The sequence below is a fragment of the Thunnus albacares genome, chromosome 1 (assembly GCF_914725855.1).
Source record: "Thunnus albacares chromosome 1, fThuAlb1.1, whole genome shotgun sequence".
Taxonomy (NCBI): domain Eukaryota; kingdom Metazoa; phylum Chordata; class Actinopteri; order Scombriformes; family Scombridae; genus Thunnus; species Thunnus albacares.
Window position 1 is genome coordinate 20,840,360 of NC_058106.1, and position 17,825 is coordinate 20,858,184.

General features: G+C 40.2%; 1 protein-coding gene across 4 annotated transcripts; it reads right to left on the reverse strand.

Annotated features, from left to right (window-relative positions):
* Nucleotides 1-290: 290 nt before the first annotated feature.
* LOC122980741 (zinc finger protein 821) lies at nucleotides 291-17,815 on the reverse strand. Of its 4 annotated transcripts, none has more exons than XM_044349067.1 (6): nucleotides 17,687-17,815; nucleotides 8,545-8,676; nucleotides 8,285-8,403; nucleotides 6,786-6,884; nucleotides 5,736-5,902; nucleotides 291-4,098 (listed from the first exon to the last, which is right to left on the reverse strand). In XM_044349067.1, exons 1-6 carry the CDS (start codon nucleotides 17,688-17,690, stop codon nucleotides 3,138-3,140), a joined length of 1,482 nt encoding a protein of 493 aa, XP_044205002.1. In that variant the 5' UTR covers nucleotides 17,691-17,815; the 3' UTR covers nucleotides 291-3,137. The 4 variants fall into 4 exon arrangements, with proteins under 4 accessions (XP_044205002.1, XP_044204994.1, XP_044204986.1 ...); XM_044349059.1 differs by lacking the exon at nucleotides 17,687-17,815 and adding an exon at nucleotides 14,312-14,827 and having other exon boundaries at nucleotides 8,285-8,400; XM_044349051.1 differs by lacking the exon at nucleotides 17,687-17,815 and adding an exon at nucleotides 14,312-14,790.
* Nucleotides 17,816-17,825: the final 10 nt, after the last annotated feature.

Below are 17,825 nucleotides of genomic sequence, written 5' to 3' on the forward strand. Positions count from 1 at the left end.
GGTCTTTGTGAGTTTTGAAGACATTTATAAAGTTTTAAACCTGCCAGTGAATTATTTATACACATGTTCAGTTAATATATATTCATATATTATTATTATTATTATATATCATTAAATATGATTGTGGCTCTGTTAAACTACGTTAGCAGTCATTCATTAACTGTTTACACACCAGCTATTGATGCTTCATGGGCTGTTGAGAAATACAGTAACATGTCCTTATAGCTACAAGTATAGAAAACATGAGAGTATAAAACATGAGAAAAAAATGAGTGAAGTGACACCGGCCATTACCATTATAGTAAAGTCAATGTTTATTTCCACATTCTTTACCAGGTTTCATCATGATCTGTACATCTGTTAATCCAGTAACAGAGGATGGCGGCCCCAAAGTGCCATCCAGTCAGAATGCATTGATATCGCAGCTAGCGTGAATGTTCTCATTAGCAGTTTAGCTCATTCATTTGGCCTTGTTCAGAGAGATTTTCTTTTGTAAACATGGACATTGAGAGGAAAATCCTGATAGAATTAATGAAAAGGCCAACGTTTTTTTGTTTTTTTTTAAACGACACGTTTCTTTTTGATTAAACTGTAAAAAACAGGCAGGCATAAAACTAACAGTAGAACACAAGCTCATATTGAACCATTCTAGGACAAGTGCAGTTTCACGACATGCAGTGCTTACCTAATCCATACTGAAAGTACTGCTCATAAAGACCGACATAAAACTTCAGAGTTCATAGTACTTTCTTTGAAATAGTATGTCAAGACCACGGACACCGCAGTTTCTGTCGCGTTATTCCACTGTAGGGCAAAGGGGGGAATCACAGCAATTTCAAAGAGCAACCTCTGAGAATACCCAGTATTCATAGTCTGAGAGAAGAGAGAAATAAATGACACCTGAAGCCTTTGTCGAGAACACTGATCTGCCCTTGGTACAGTATGTCATGAATAGGATGGCAGTGAGACCCTGTAGCTTTCATGTGCTGAACTAGGAAGAGAAAACAAATCTTTGAGGACAACACGTCTCTAGAAAAGTCACACTAAAAACTGTTGCTATCACATCCGTATGATAGATCTATAAATGAGTCTTATGGACCAGGGTGTTGTATCTAGGCTCTGAGGCCTCTCTCACTGAGTTAAATTGCCTGAGAAGCTAAACTCTTTACATTGAAGTCTGTTTAAATTAAAAGTCGCATTCTGCATAGTTTCAGTGAAAAGTGAACTAATTTCCCTCGGAATAAATAAAACATCAGTTGCATAGAAGTTTGATGCACTCCTAGAAAAGCCGCTGAGGATGAAAAAAAACTTTCTGTTAAAATTTGCTGCTTTAGCAAACAGTCAGGTAGATTGACTCTGGTCTAGGAGTGACTCAAACAGAACCAGTACTTGTTTGTGTCTCTGATAATCATTGAGGAATATTTCAGAAACTGGTCATTTGACAATGTAAATGTTTGCATCTGGAGACGTGAAGTCAAGAAAAATTGGAGGTAACTTTACAGGCAGAAAGTTAAACTAAGGAAGGGGAGGAGGGGGGGGTGGAGGTCCATCCCAGACATGGCCTCTAATTTAAACATTTTATACCACTGACGGTAACAAAATAATCAAAACATTTCCACGAGAAAAATATATTCACATCATATTGCATAAATATGTGCTGGAATGAGGTTAATGAATATAGATTAACAAAATCTCTCTCCCAGTATGAGTTGAATGTGTCATGGAATTAGGCCCCAGTGCTCAGTAACGGATGGGAAAACAAAAACCAGTTCCCCTTGTCGTACTATATGAATCACTATTAAATATGTTTCATCAATTCTGCTGATGCAGGAAATAAATTAAGTGGTTCAAATGATAGATTTCAAAAGTACTGCAGCCTTACAAAGCACGTGAATGCTACACAGATTGCACAAAGCAAAGGGACGCGTTATCTGTGTATGATCCTCTATAATAAAACCCCACTTTCATGTTGTAATGTACTCATAATGAAGCAAACTAATGCATCTTTGCGGGTATAGTTCAAGTAATGTAACAAATTCTGTTCTTAACAAGTAACGTATTAGGAACTGTTTCATTGTGACCACTAAACGGAACATTTTTAATACAATATTCCTTGATGTGATGAGCCCAAAATATATAAGAGGTAACTAATGTATTGTACAGTACAGTAACAGCAGCACAGACTGAGTTTTTATGAGCTAAAGAAAAGCTCTGTAACAGAAAATACAAAACATTGGCAGAATATTTGGAGTGTAACGATGTACGGAAAGGAAAAGAGATTGGCAAAGAGAATGTAAGAGGTGTACGCATTGAGTTGTACACCTCAGGAGATGAGGGGGGAATGTTGCTCAACACTGGGCGTGTTCAATAGGACAAAACATTCAGAGTATCAAACCTGGCGAATACATGTGGTTACTGGTGTGTTTGTATATCAGCTGCTCCTGTGAATGTTTTTGTCCTATTAAAAGTGCCTGAGTGATAAATGCAAACACAAATAGTGGAAAACAACCCGCATCCTCTGTAGTAGTGTACAGTACATATAGAGCTTTGGAAGCTTGGAGTTGGAACGCAGTAAGCCACAGGACAGAGGGCGCCACCACGGCGCCGGCTGAGGTAGTAGTTTGACTGAATGTGAACTTCCCAGGGACTCACGGTGGCAGCTTGAAGAGAGGTGTAGCTACCGGTAAACCCGAGTCACTGGGCTGGCGGAGTGGACCAGTAAGGAGGGGGCTGTGGCTACAAAGTCCCCACTCCCATCACTGAAGGTCCATGTGCAAAAGATTTTTCTCCTCAAAGGAAGTATAACTGCTCTTACTTGAATGAACTGTGTTACATCTGCTAGCCCATTGACGAACAGATAAATCTCTTTACAACATGCTTTTATGTCATCATCCATACAATATGAAACATACTCAACCCTGTTCTTAAGGTTTTCTAGACTGTAATAAATTAGGAATTGAAGTAGTTTTTGTTGTATTTAACAACGGAGTTTGTGTGTGAAGCTGTTCCAACACTGGGAGCTGAGAGTAAACCAGCTAGGAATGCTTCACGGCGACCATGATAGCCTGATGGTGGAGTACGGAGCTTAACAATGCTGCTAGAAGCCAGTTGGTTTCCTCCCCAGCGACCAGGTCTGCTTATGGCAGCTTCATGAACAGACCATTATCAATGGAAGGGACAGGCATGGGACAGGGGAACTGAAAGAGACTCATGTCTGCTGTGAGGGCGGCCATAGCAGCAGGGTCATGCTCTATCTGCGTCCTCAGAGCAGGGTCGATCTTCTCCAGTCGCCGCTTGATCCTCTTGGCCTCCCTCTCGCGGATCAGCCTGGCCTGCCTCTTCTCGGGCGTCTCGTTTGCCCTCTTCAAACGCATGGCCTCCCTGTCCCTCTGCAGCCTGCGTGCCCGCTGCTCCTCTGATTCCTGCATCCTCTGCATGCGCTTGGCCTCGCGGTCCCGCAGCCTCCTCATCTCCCTCTCCTCTTCCGTCTCACACGCGCGTTTATTCTTCTTCGCCGTGCGTTCGCGCTCCAGGCGCTGCATGCGGGCCTCCAAGGGTTCGTTCTTCCTGCGCAGAGCCCATTTTCGCATCGGCGACTGGGCCTCCACCAACTGCTGATAGGCCACGCAGCTGTTGCACACCAGCAGCACCCCGGCAGGATACACAGGCATAGGGCTGAGGATGTCTGGGATAGGAGGAAGGCCAGAGGAAGAGGAGTTAAGAGCATCAGGGATAGAGGCGAGCGATGGCCCTTCAGAGAGGAGACTGTCGGGCAGTGAGGGGAAGGAGGGCCCTTGGTCGGAGCCCGTGCATGGTCCTGGACCATGACATGGTCTGGGGCCTTGACACTGGCTGGAGATGTGGCCTGGTCCTTGGCAGGTACGATGAGCTTGACATAGGTTGGTGTTGGGGTCAGGTGCTTGACATGACTGAGGGCCCTGACATGAACTGGGGCTCGGGCCCGGTCCGTGACAGGAGTGAGTACCTGGGCCCGGGCTGGACATGGGGCTGCTGGAGAGCGACTGGGACATGGAGCACGAGTCCCTCTCACCGGTGACATCCATCCTGGTTGTGTCGAGAACATCTTTAAGCTTCTCCCTGAGAAAAGAAACAGCATTAACCTTCACAGGTGAAACCGTGGCTGAATGAGGCACAATTTTAAATTTAAACTACAAGTGCAAGTGAATGTTATTAATGAACTGAGCAACATCTTTGTCCATCAAGCTGATATAGTGACATGATTTGAAACCGTTTTGTCTTGTGGGGAAAAAATGACTCATCTCGTCTTACTCATTTCCCAGTCCACTGATTTCAGTGATGAGTGAGACACTGTGTCACCTGACCTGTGGTTAGCTAAAAAAAGACTTTAGTGCTGTGAACACCTTTAGAGGAGGAAACTTTTCAGAAACCCTGGGTGAACAAAACATGTATGTCAGGCGTACCTTAACACACACTATTTAGAATTGTAAAAAAATATGAAAATGTAATTTTGTGAAATTTTTTTACATTTACTGGCATTGATTGTCTGCCTCTGTATTGACTGTCAAATTATTACTTTAAGACATAATCCATTTATAACTTTGTTATAAAAAGATTCAGCATTTTACAGGTTTCTGGGGCATTTTATTATAAGTGGCAGTGTTCCACCATCTTTATCATATTTACAGTGACACACAACATATATGTATGTACATATAGGCCTTCTGATACTAATTCTTTTATTTAGAGTTAATTACTGCTGGCTATAACAAATAGCTTCGCCACACACCACTAAGATTCAGCTTTTCGAAGTTCCTGCTCAGTTGAAACATACTTATGCAGGTTTTTATGAGGATAAACTAACACTTGACTGTATTAGCACATCTCTTTTCTTTTCCCTCCTGTCAGAAATACAGTACATCACGCCTCTATGTTTCTCCTTCTACTATGTGTCCTGACCTTGCCAGTGCTGCTTAAATTTGAAACACTATGGTAGTTGCTTAGCAACGCGCAAGTTTATTTCCATTAAATCTGTCATACCAGTATTAATTTTATTCATCCCTCATGTTCCGCATCTTGCCTAATCTCACACTTTTGAGAATAATTGCTCTATTGTGTTTGGGTGAACTTTATTAAAGACTATTTTTAAATTCATCTTTAAAATGTACAGGCCAACTGTTTATATATATATATATATATATATATATATATATATTATATAACTTTAATAATAAAAACCTTGGTGTAGAAATGTGTCTATTCTAAGCTTTGTGACCTGCAGTTTTTAAAATAAAATCTTCACTATGCTGCTGCAAAAATCATTCTTGATCTGCACTATCTAAATTAGTTTCTCCTGCTGAATCAAGTGCCTGAATCGTCTGCCGGTTTCATGTTGAAGGTAACTGAACCCTCAGATCTGGTTTGAAGTGTTTAAAGATTAATGAAAACATCAGGAAAATGATCAGGAACAAAACAAGCCAGGAAGACAGAAAACGACTATGAGATGCAAACTGTATTGTGTATTATTTATTTGCTATGAAATATTTATTAATTATCCTTAATCTAATTAAAAACTGTGGAGTCACTTGACTTTTTTTTTTAACTTTAATTTTTAACGGCTTTACTTTTAAAAAAAAGGTAAATACAGCATATAACTTATCTGATGTCAGATTCATCTAAATATTTGTTTTAAAAAGAAAGCACTGTGTGTTCTCCACCTAGTGTAAGATGAGAGCTACACTGGAAATGAGCCCAACCTGTTAAAGTTGTTGGTGTCTGTGAAGTGTGCGCCACAGACAGCGCAGTTGGAGAGGCGGTCCTCGGAGTGGATGAGAAGATGCCGTCCAAGCGAGCCAGGCGAACTCAGGGCTCGCCCACACACTGGGCACACATAGCTCTTGGTGTTGCTCATCATAGTCGTGTGCTGTTAAAGACAGAAAAAACAAAATAAGAAGCTGGGTAAAAAAAAGAGATGTTTTAAGTACACCACCGACAGCAAAAGAGGAAAGCTGTCAACTTTTTTAATGTAGTTGGCTGCTTGGATCAGAAAGAAAAAAAAGTTAACAACGGAGTTGAAGAAGTGGCGATTTTCACTTTTCTGGTGGTTTCATTTACCAATCATAAAGGAGAATACTACAACAGTAGAAATATTGCTGTGAAATATTAATGAATTTATACAACATGTTTTAAACTGCAGGAGATCAATGATTTAGAAAACTCAAATATTAAAAAATAAATATTTTGATAGTATCAAAATGGACATTAACAAATCAAGTCCTGTGAAGTGATTTCAGTATTTCCTGCTCTAAATTGAATATTAACGTCCTACAATAAAATGTGTATGGCAAATTTTAAATGATGCTTAAAATATAAAAATTTAAGTTACAAAAGTTATGACACAACTTTGAAAATTAAGTCTATAGGTTAAAATCATATCAAATATAACTAATATTCTGGGCTACATTTAAATGGCTTGATATGGTCCTCAGAGAACTCAAAGCTAAAATGTAATTTTTTAATCACTTGTATTGAACTTGAACCAACTTAAGAATGTATTGCCTTGTAAATCCAACTTCATGATGGGATTTTAATTCACTACATGACACTAGACTGGATCATACAAGTCAACACCTTCACTGTCCACCTGCATTTCATTCAAGTACTGATACTGAAAGCTGCTTAGGGGCTTTAAAGGTGGTGACCTACAATCAGCTTATTTGAAACAGACTGTAATAAAGGATCTAAAGCTGCTTTGTTTTCACGGTTCTGTACTTGATTAGGACGGGCGAGACAAGTCTTGTTCTCACCTGGTAGACATGGGAGATGAGTTTCTCAGGGCTGCTGAAATCCAGCGTGCAGAGAGGACATACAAAGTTGTTGCTGTGGTCTGACCCTTCCTCGCTCTCCTGAGGAAAATCAAGCACCATTAAAACAGATTTCAGGAGAAACACTAGTTCTACATGCAAAGTACATTCACATCACCTACACTTTCATATCAATTCTGATATTTTTAGCCCAACATCTTTTTAGTAAAAGTGAGTTACTGATGATGTTATGAGATTGGTGCATAAAGAATAAGGCTACACACATTACACATTTTTTGTCTCTAGCTGGGTCTTCGTGGACAGACTACCCGTTTCACACGCCTCCAACTGAAGCATTTGCTGCATTTGCTATATGATGATGTGTTGAACGTGTGAATGAGCAGAATTCTCACAACCCTGATGACTCACTAACAGTGACATGATGCCGTGTACTGTCACAGATGTGACTCAGGCACAAACTGAAATGCAGAACGTTTTCTAACAGAAGGTCCAGGCATAAAACATATTGGCTGACACCAGTGGTGTACCAATTTGAAGTGCCTGTGATTTTTCACTTCCATTTTTGTTTAATAAGTAGGGGTATACTGGTTTATCCAAGCATTGTTGTACCCTGTAGAAGTGATTTAAGATCCTTCAATATTCTAAAACGTTTTTGCTGGTAAACAAAAAGACCTCTTTTATTTACCATATACACATAAAACCCATCTCAAAATAGTGAACATGACTGGTTGTCAAGTTTAACAAACAGGCAATTTTAAAGTTTCATACGTGAAAAAGAGCCACCCCATGAATGGTAGATATACATCTGTGCACTGCAACTGGATAAAATCCAGTTTGAGTTTTACAACTTTTAACATGTGATCTAATGAGAAGGAAACACTGCGAAAATGTCAGATATAACAGATAGTACTACTTCCTGTTCCTGTTGACCTCCCACTGAATTTCAGGCAAAGTATCTGCTATTTTTCTGAGGCATGAATCCGCACAGCTAAATGGATCTGTACAGTAACTTAGACTAAACACTGTTAAAACTGCAGCAAATCATAGAGTGGCATAGACTACTATAACACACATTACACACTGATCTTTATCCAAATTAATATTCATATCACCTGCTGTTTCACTCACAACTGGAGGATGAGAGTTTAAAAAACCTGCGGCTATTAAGTTCATCATTTTTCACAGCCCACACAAGTCTTGCCACAGTGCCAGCCACTTCAAACCTTGTGAATCTATGAACCACAAGTTGTACAATATATCTGAGTGTGAATATATGGTGAGACACAAGCTTGTGTTAACTAGTTCAACCTACAATAGCTTGTGCATGTTTTCTTGTTTTTTTTAAATGGGACATGTTAAATTAAAGTGTACTGCACCTGTAATGTTATGTAAAAGGTATATTGACCATTTTACACAACATTTTCCTCAGTACACTTCTCCAGCCCATTTTTACCACTTGACGTGGGTACCGGCTCTCTCACCTCTTTGACTCCCGCTCCTTGTAGGCGGCACTGCGTTCTCTTGGTGGTCATGTGGTCGTCGGCTGAGGTGTTGGAGGATGAGTCTTCACCGTGGTTGTCAGGGTCACTATCGCTGTCTTCTATGGAGGCAAACACAGCCCTATCAATACAGACAGACAACAGAACACAGAGCAGGGCTTACTCTCACTAACACCCCTCAGTCCAAGGATGTCCTACAGAGTCCATCCAGTCCTTCCCTGTTACATCCCTCCATCCTGTACCTGAGATGCTATCCTGTCCAAGGACCTCCTGGGAGTTGTTGCTGCAGCATTCACTGTCCTCGGTGAATTCGTCCCTGCCATCCATGTTAATAGTGTGCTGAAGTCCTGTGATGCCTGAAGTGTGGAATGGCCCTGGAGGTAAAGACAAGTAACAGTCAGTCAGATAAGTGTTTCCAGTTAGCACCATGGAGTTTTCTGACTGGAGAGATAAGTGAGGAGTGCGGCAGGTATTAGAATATTTATATACTGTATGTTAAATGACATGAAAATATACACTTAACACTACAGGTGGGTAATATGCCATTATGTATGAGATGATATAAATGTGTCTTTTGTGAGAGATTTTGCCATTTAGTTTATTGCTTTACAGAAAAATTGGATTTTTATATGATTTTTGCATCAATGCCTAGTTATTCAAGTCTTTAAATTGCTGGAGAGGCCAAAAACAGACATTACTGACTGATTATTCTAATGTATCATATCAGGATATAAACCTAATTGTTTTATATAAAATTTCACCGTGACAGAGAATTTCATTTGTATTGTGCACCATTAAATTTGACATCATATTATAAAGTCATATGATGATGACACAATGGAGTTTCATGGTGCAAAACCACTGTATCGTTGTTTAAGAAAAGCTCTAATAGTGCTTGTTAATTTGACGATGAATCAATGGGTAACAAAATGCCAAGAACAGCATGTGAAGTCTGCAGGTGAAACCAGCGTGAGAGGCTAAAGAACTGAAAATAGTCAATTATTTTTTATGGTTGCCATTTCACGAAATGTTACGAGACACGTGAATAGAAGAACTAACCAGTCATCTCTCAGGTTTCAGAAATTAGCGAAACTGGTTTTGTATGACAGCATAATTTCCTGCATACCATGAACAGACAGCACTATGACTGTGCACCGTGGTGGCTTGCCCTCTTTACATTTATAGTGGATTTATTTCAATAACAGGTACTTTTTTAAAATAAGGCTATTCATAATATTTAATATGGAGCCAAACACACCAATAAATTCATCCTGTTTGAACACAGAGGACATTTTTATCCATATATTACATCAAGCACAGGAGTGCTTTATCTCCATAGCAACATAGAAACAGCATCTACTGTCATAATATACTGCAAGAAGGTATGAATTTTTCAACACTGATCCATTCACATATGGATGTCGATCTGGTTTTGTCCATGGAAACACACACTTTAAATTTTGTGAAAAATGTGCCCAGGCTTCTCATCTCAGAACATTTTGCCATTTGAGACGCAGAGACGTAGAGATGATTCATGCATAAAGGCAGCAAAAGTGATCAGACTGGTAAATTATTTACACAATTTTACATTTTTCTCAAGTCCTTTGGGATCCACATAAGATGTAAACCGCTGGAACTATGGAACTTCTTTACGGATGAGGCTGCTTTCATACGAACCAGACACTGAAACATAATGAATGCTGTGCGAGCAAACGGCAAAGGCAAGCCCGCTGACATGTATATGTGCACACACACATTAACTTCATTTGCATCCCAACCCCCACTTTTTCACATACATATACACTCACAGATACATGCTAGCTCTGTTCGACAGCCATGCTGCAGTCCCACGGGGGAAGCAGCCTGCACTATTTTCCTCTAGCTAGCTGCCTTGCTACTCGGTGTGTTTCTCTCTCTCTCTCTCTCTCTCTCTCTCTCTCTCTCTCTCTCTCTCTCTCTCTCTCAGTACCACCCACACACTGAACAGCCTGGCTTGCCCTCTGTCCTCCCTGCTTGTATGTAGCTCTGACTACTTCCATATCTATACCATCAGCTCTGAGGGGGAGGATAAAGCTTCATACCATGACAGCCCATATGTGGCTCATTTAACTCCTTGAGATGCCACTCTTTTGTTTTATCGCAGCCCTGATGGTTTGCAGGATTGGTTGAAACCCCTTCACTTTTCTGATTATCACACTTGACCCTGCAAGCCCGCATTTAACTGCCAACATTGCTTCACTGGAGACAGTTTCGTTGAACGCTCCTCTGGCATTCACACACAGAACATCCCACTTCAGATGGCTAAAATTAATGATGGCTTAAAATCCAATTTTCTTCCCTTGTGTGCTCTCCTTCCATTAACACGGATCAGAGATGGGAGAGAGATCCTGACTTCAGTTACCTGAGACTGACAGAAGTAATTACAGCCTTCGTCGCAATCCTGAGGTATTGCGTGCGCGCACACACACACACACACACTCTCCCTCTCGCTGTCTTAGAGGAAAACGACGGTATAATCTTGAGGAGGCTTGTCATTCTACTGTTTTGCTACTGGTGAGAAGTTGGTATGTGAATGCAGTTTGGGCACTTTTCCCATAGAAATCCAAGCATTCATTAGCACTGGTAGAGTGGGTCGGAGTATTGAACTATGAACTACTACAACAAGCTGGCTTCACGGCACATAGCCAATGATTGATGTGTGAGGGATACCCATCCCCCCTCTGCTACTCTGCTAGGCTCTGTCTGTACATCTGTCTCTCCTCGCTCCCCCCCACCCCCCCCCCCCCACCCCCCCCCCTCCCTCAGTCTCTGCCACTGTGATGTTATCTCTGAGTCTGTGTGTCTGTAGGCAGGAGGTGACGCAGTGTCTGACTGAATCCAGACAAAGAGACAAACTCATCAGCCAACAGACACAGAAGAGGGAGAGAGGAGGAGGAGGTGGAGGAGGATGGGGTGTGTGTGTGTGTGTGTGTGTGTGTGTGTTGGGGGGGGCAGCGCGCAAAACAAAACAGACAAAAGATAGAATGCCAAAACTCTACTCAAACACCAAGCAATGGGGGTCCTGTTGAATTCAAGGCCCCCTCCTTCTCCTTTTCAGCCGCCATCCCCTCCAAAACACACACACACACACACACAACACCGTCTGAATCTGCAGGAAGCGCTGGGGCCCCTGTCTTCCATCCAGGAGAAGAACGAGGATGGTGGGCCAGTCATCTGATCAATTTTTACTTTGACCTAATGTTACAGAGAACAACTTGAAGTGATTTAACAGTTTTCTTTGAATGTGCAGTCCTTTCTTTTTCTTAGTGGAAGACTTTGTCTGGTTAGTGTGACACCTGAAATGAACACAAACTCCTCTCCTTGATAAATCCGACAAAAATGTCAGTTTTACACACATACATGGGGCTTTTGATCGGGCCACAAGACTACACTGTCATCCTTAGGACACATAATCAGGGAGGATTTGTGCTGAACATCTCTGAGTTCTTTAAAAGCCAAGTTGCTTGGCACAAACATGTCAACTCTAATAAACTGTACTTTTCACACTAGATGAAATGTGTGTCAAATTACTAAAAATTGCGGCTTCTGTTTGCACGCATATGTACACTTACTCAAAAAACTGAATGTTCTGAGATGTTAGTTAAACTCTCCAAAGAAAAAAGAAGAGTTTTTTTCCAGTGTGTGTGTACTGCAACCACACCAGTACCTACACTGTCAACAAACTGGTGTCTATTTACAGCCAATCTGAAGGAAACATTCACTTTTCTCTAGAAATCATGCACCACTTCCAGTCCCAATTAACTTTTATGTAAGAGTGTTTTTCTTGACATACATCAAACTCAAGGAAGAACACAAATAGCCAGACAGACAGCACTGTTGTGTTATTGTCTGGAATTCTGTGTGTGTGTGTGTGTGTGTGTGTGTGTTTGTGTGTGTGTCTTTGTGTGTGTGTCAGCCCGCCTGCCTGTCAGACTGTCTCCCTGCCTGTCTGGTCTGTCTGTCAGTCTGTCTGGCCTGACCCTCTCTGGAGGGACAGCTCCGTGCATGTAACTCATGCCTCGCAAGAAAAGACAGGTAAAACAATCAAAAGGCAAAAGCAGAGGAAAAGTCCACGTACAAAAACACTTGAGGCCTGAACTCACACTGTGGTGACAAGGTGGGAGGTGCGGGTTTGTCCGTCGAGAAAATGTTTTGGCATTTGTCACAGCATGAAGCACACAGTAACGCATGCCACCATTATATTGTAGAAATCCCTCCTAAGGGTTTTCAGCTTCAACCTTGGGCTCTCTCGCGGAACTGTTACAGAGCAGCAAATGATCTCATTAGCTTGTGGGGGATTACTGCAGTCACAAGTGCAAGATGTATTTCAACACCAGTTTAAACTAACTATGTTTAGAAAGGAGGGCTGTAGCAAACATAACTTCAGTAGATTACACTGGGCAATCCCCTTTTCTGTAGGCTGAGGCGTGTCTTAAGTGGTCAGCGTACTGTCCACCAACAAGGGGATCTAGGGGGCAGAAGGCCAGAAGGTACCACACGGTCAGGAAGACTGACATTATACCCACACCTTCAGTTTGGTCTATTACCAACGTATTTTGTATATTGTATGCCAATACTTCATTAGAATACTAAATGGAAGTAAATGATGGTGCTACAGGACATAAATGTGCAGTGGTATTGATGGTACGTCAGAAAAGTCCTGCATTTGAAAAAAAATATGCTCAAGGACAACGTGCCACTCAGAAAAACACTCAAGTTAATCAATCTGGGACAATGTGTAGGAATGATCGTAGTGTAGCAAGAAATACTATTGATATCTCATTCTAAAAAAAAAGACAGAATGACTGAATTGTCATCTTAAACCACATTTTTTGAATAGCTGGGCCTTTTTTTTTGCTGATTGGGTGCTTTCTGTCGCTTTCCTGTCATCTTGTACAAACTGAAATGGCACCATGCAGATCCACAGAGTGTAAAACTTGAAACGCGTGTGCCCTCTCATCATCTAACAATAAGCTAGCTATGGTGAAACTCTTCTTCAACACACTTAAGAGGCGTTTTGCAAAGCTTATCTACAGAAATGACACCTTAATAACCAGAAAACAAGGCGAGCCCACAAGCCCCGACATACAGGCTATACTAGATGGAAACCACTATCACAAAAACTTCCTGTGAACCAGTCTCACATACATACAATGATATGAAGTACCAGACATGCCACTGAAGGTTGCACACACTCTCAAAATCTCAAATGAAAGTTATTTGCAGGATTATGTTCAAGGAGCATGTAGTTGATGTTTGACAGGAGATCAAGTTGATGATTCCAATATAATATATTAGCACTGTACCAATCTGCCTGCCAGATGTCAAATATACAGCTACTTTTAAGTACCTATTGAACATTCATCAAAGGTCTTTGCTTATTTGTTTCATTCATTTAGTCATTTACTTATCAGTTACCACTTTGTTGTATAGTATTTGCCCACAATTTGATTTCAATTAGTGGGAAATGAGTGTCTATAAGTCTATAGAGAAAAGTGTCTATAAGAAAGAAACAGAAAAAAAGAAATTATAAATAAGCCAATAATGTCTTGTGCTGTATTTTCACACAAACAACAAACTAAAATGAGATATCCACCACCGGCTGACATCTGAAAACGTTCTAACTGTTTTAATTCAACCGTTCACACACACACACACACACACACACACACACACACACACACACACACACACACACACACACACTGCTGACATAATATACTTTGACTACACAATAGAGTATGTGATGTGTAAGTGAAGAGGAACCCTGTCTTTGCCTTACTACATGTATCTATATGAGTCTATTAGGCTATAGGCTACAGCGGACATCAAGCAGAGCAACTAAAACACTGTTTATGCAGAAATGATTAAACATATTCGTGTCAAACAACCAGAGAAATATGCGGATAACGAACGTGACATGTATAACTAAGTCGTGAAACAGTATCAGACAATACCTGGAATACCTACAGTCAACTTTGAAGGGGTTGGTCTGTTTTCGCCTGGACATATTATTGCCCACTCCCGGTAAAAAAAAAAATTAAATAAATAAAAATAAAAAAGAATCTCCTCCTAACCCCTGACTGTCCCCCAGAGACCAGTCCAGGTGTATTCCGCACTGAAGGTGCAGATGATGAACAAAAATAATGAATAAAAAAAACCCCGATCAAATCGTCGATCAGCGCCAATGCAAAGGGTTAAAAAAAATAAACAACGGACACATAAAAGAGTCACATTCTTGCAGCTTGTTGAAAAATAAACCCTGTCTCCATCCGATCAGGGTTTCTTTTTTTTTTTTTAATTTTTCAAAAATGATGTCCAAACCCGAGCAGAGAGGCACACCGAGCAGCCCCGAGCAGCTCCGATCCCCGAGCCGCTGGCACCCGTGCGCTCACTGCAGCGCTGCAGGAGCTCAGCTGATGTCAAGCCACGCCGAACAGGATTGTGGGATACACAGGGGCGATGAGGAGTTCACGTTAAAAGATAAAAGATACTATGATGCGTTCACGTCACATGGGAGGGGAAAAAAATGACGATGTAAAGAAACTTGTAAGAAAAAGAAAATGTTTGGTACTTCAATAACACATAAAAAGTCGTCAAAATATATAAATTCAAAATATATCTAAGGGCTTCTTTGCTATATCTTTTTTTTTTTTTTTGGTCCCCATTGGTCACTTAGATCCAAAATGAAATACTGTGAAAGAATTAAAAAGTACAAATATTCTATTTGAAACATTTTGGTGTGTTTATAAACATGTTGTTGAATATTAAGTTGTAATAAAAATAGATAATAGAGGATAATAGTATTCAGATCCTGAGTTATGAGTTGTGTTTTGTCAAACTACTATTTTTAAAAAGGTCTTCCAAACTTCCACAACCAACTTTAAAGCCTTCAAGTCTTCTTACATTCACACCCACAATTTGGGTTTTCTCAAGAAACTGGTTTACTATAAATATGGCTTAAAGTGATAAAGAAAATCCAAAACACACAACTTTCTCCAATAAGGAGCAAGGATTATTTATTTATATAATTTCTAGATCACCTTTATACTAGATTTATTGAATTTACTACACAAACTGTTCAGTGTAAGTTAGACTCTGACTGATACTGGATATTTATATTCATATTAGACGAGTCTGATCATGTTGGCAGGTATTTGTTTTTGATATGAAAGGATTACACAGACTTTTGATAGGGATCTCTTAAATTTGATTATGAATGAATGGTGACCAAGCTATATATACCGGGCATGACATTTAACAGTTAGGGTTAGGGTAATAAACTTGTCAGTGCTCTCTGGTGGATAAACTATGTAATGGCAACACTGTTTCTGTACTGAAATGTCTTGTTCCTCATCTCACTAAGCAGAAGCCTTTTTTTTAACAGTTAGTTCACCCAAATTACAAAATCATGTCTGTTGTTACAGTGGAAACCTGCTGAAAGCAATTTCTGTGAATTATCCAGAGAAACTGGAACATTGTTTCTGGAAAGACACATTGCATTTTTTTGTGCAATATTTCAATGCTGTGGCTGCGCAAAATTTTATTTAACTACGCTGTAGTGTGATGGTGGCAGATATCTCAAAACCAGGCACAAAAAAACAAAACTCTCTGCATAGCTATATGCCATATAATTGAGAAAATATGTTTTTTGTAATTTGGGTGAACCAAGCCTTTAAATTTAAGTCCATGTTCCAGATTTGAAGAGGTTTGGAGTTTTACTCAACAACGTTATCCAGGTAACTTTGTATTATTGCTGTGTGAGAGCGGCCTCTAGAGCAAGTGAGTGTGGATAAGAGTATAGTTTGTTCACTCAGATGCGTCTGAGCTGGCAATTCAGAAATATGAAAAAGTGGCTTGATGGGTGTGGACCTATATTAACAGTGCCACAGTCATATACTCAAAGGCTTAATCAAGACTGACAATACTCCTGTGTACAATTCAGAAAAAAGGCTTCAGGCTGGTTGAAATAGCCTTTGCTAATAGGAAAGACCACATTAAATTAACAGAATTGGGCATAAAAAATAGCATCACATTTTCTGCATACAACATTATATTATAGGTTTTGCTAAGGCATTTTAAAATAACCATTTTTCATTTTTCTGCCACAGTCTAAAATAACATGTCAAGTTTATCAGACACACTTGTCCATAATTCCTGCCAGAAATGTGTTTTGCTTCTTGTTCCTACGGTTGGATGTTTGAGCTTCACTGTGTAAAATGATGTATGTGCAGAGTTTGACAACAGAAAGCTGTTTTCACATTCATCTACTGAAAGAGGAAAGTTTCTCTCTGCTCATTGAAAATCCAATTTAAAGGTGTGGTACTACAAGCATGATTTGCGACATCACAACTAATTTGGAAGCCAATTCCAGTCCAATATACAAGTGTGATGTGGAAACATGAAGCCCTCAGTGCACAAATACTGAGAATGGACTTTAAAGTGAAGTAGGACACATCTTGTGTCCAGCCTGTAAACTTTTGAAATATATTTGCATAACTCTGGAATTTTTAATAAGGGAGAGAGAATAGATGTCATTTTAAGGATTTTAACAAGATAATTTAACCTTTTTGTGGAAAAAAAATCTTAAAACATGACTGGAGGGGATCTTTAAACATTCTAAAAGAAAGATGATATTTGACTACATCACTGGGAAAGCTGAAGTCTTTTCTCAATGTTCCTATATACCATGGATACATATTATGATGTAAGTATGATGGCCCCAATTTCATTGTATTTGGACCTTATTAATACCTCTAAATATTATCAGTAGCCATGAAGCCATGAGGTTTATCATTCAAAACCTCCAAGCTGCTTGAGCTATCCTACAGACCAAGCCTGGGGAATTTCTTATGTTTAGTAAACCATTGATCGAGCCCAGACAGTACAGTACTAACACTAGGTGGCGCCCAAACCACTGAATCAGCTAATGTCATAACATCACATGTAGTCGTCATCACTGACTGCCACGAGTAAACGGACCGCAGCACGACATTGACAGGGTAAAAAAATGTGTTCTTCCGCAGCGTTAAAAGGAAAATATGCCATCTCAACAAAATAATCTCGCCGTGTCATGAAATTCATGGCATTTGTATACCAAGTGACAGATGACACGCATTAGTGCGCAAACTAAAAGTCACATTTCGCTTAATTATTTAGTCAATCAGGCAGTGAGATAAATGAATTAATGTTAGCTAGCTGGCTAAGCCTACCGTTAGCCCTTTATAGTCAATGCGAGAACGATGGAAGAGAACAAGACGGCAATAAGCAAACCATAACCGGGATCAACAGTACAGTCAGCTAGCTACAGCTATCATCATCATTACAACATAATTAATCAGTTACCCATGTTGTCCAGTGAACACTGGCATATCAGGCGGGAGTGTCGGACAGAGGAGCAGACTAGTACAAGCTAACGTCACTGTGCGCTGATGTGATCAACTGTCCGCGCTTCTTTCACCAGCCTCTGGGACATGTCTGTGTA

Coding starts and splice junctions, on each gene's coding strand:
- LOC122980741 (XM_044349051.1), bottom strand. CDS start 14,351: ATGTCCAGGCGAAAACAGACCAACCCCTTCAAAGTTGACT. Junction 8,677..14,311: donor CAACCCCTTCAAAGTTGACT/GTAGGTATTCCA, acceptor CTTTACCTCCAG/GGCCATTCCACACTTCAGGC. Junction 8,404..8,544: donor TGGACAGGATAGCATCTCAG/GTACAGGATGGA, acceptor TTGCCTCCATAG/AAGACAGCGATAGTGACCCT.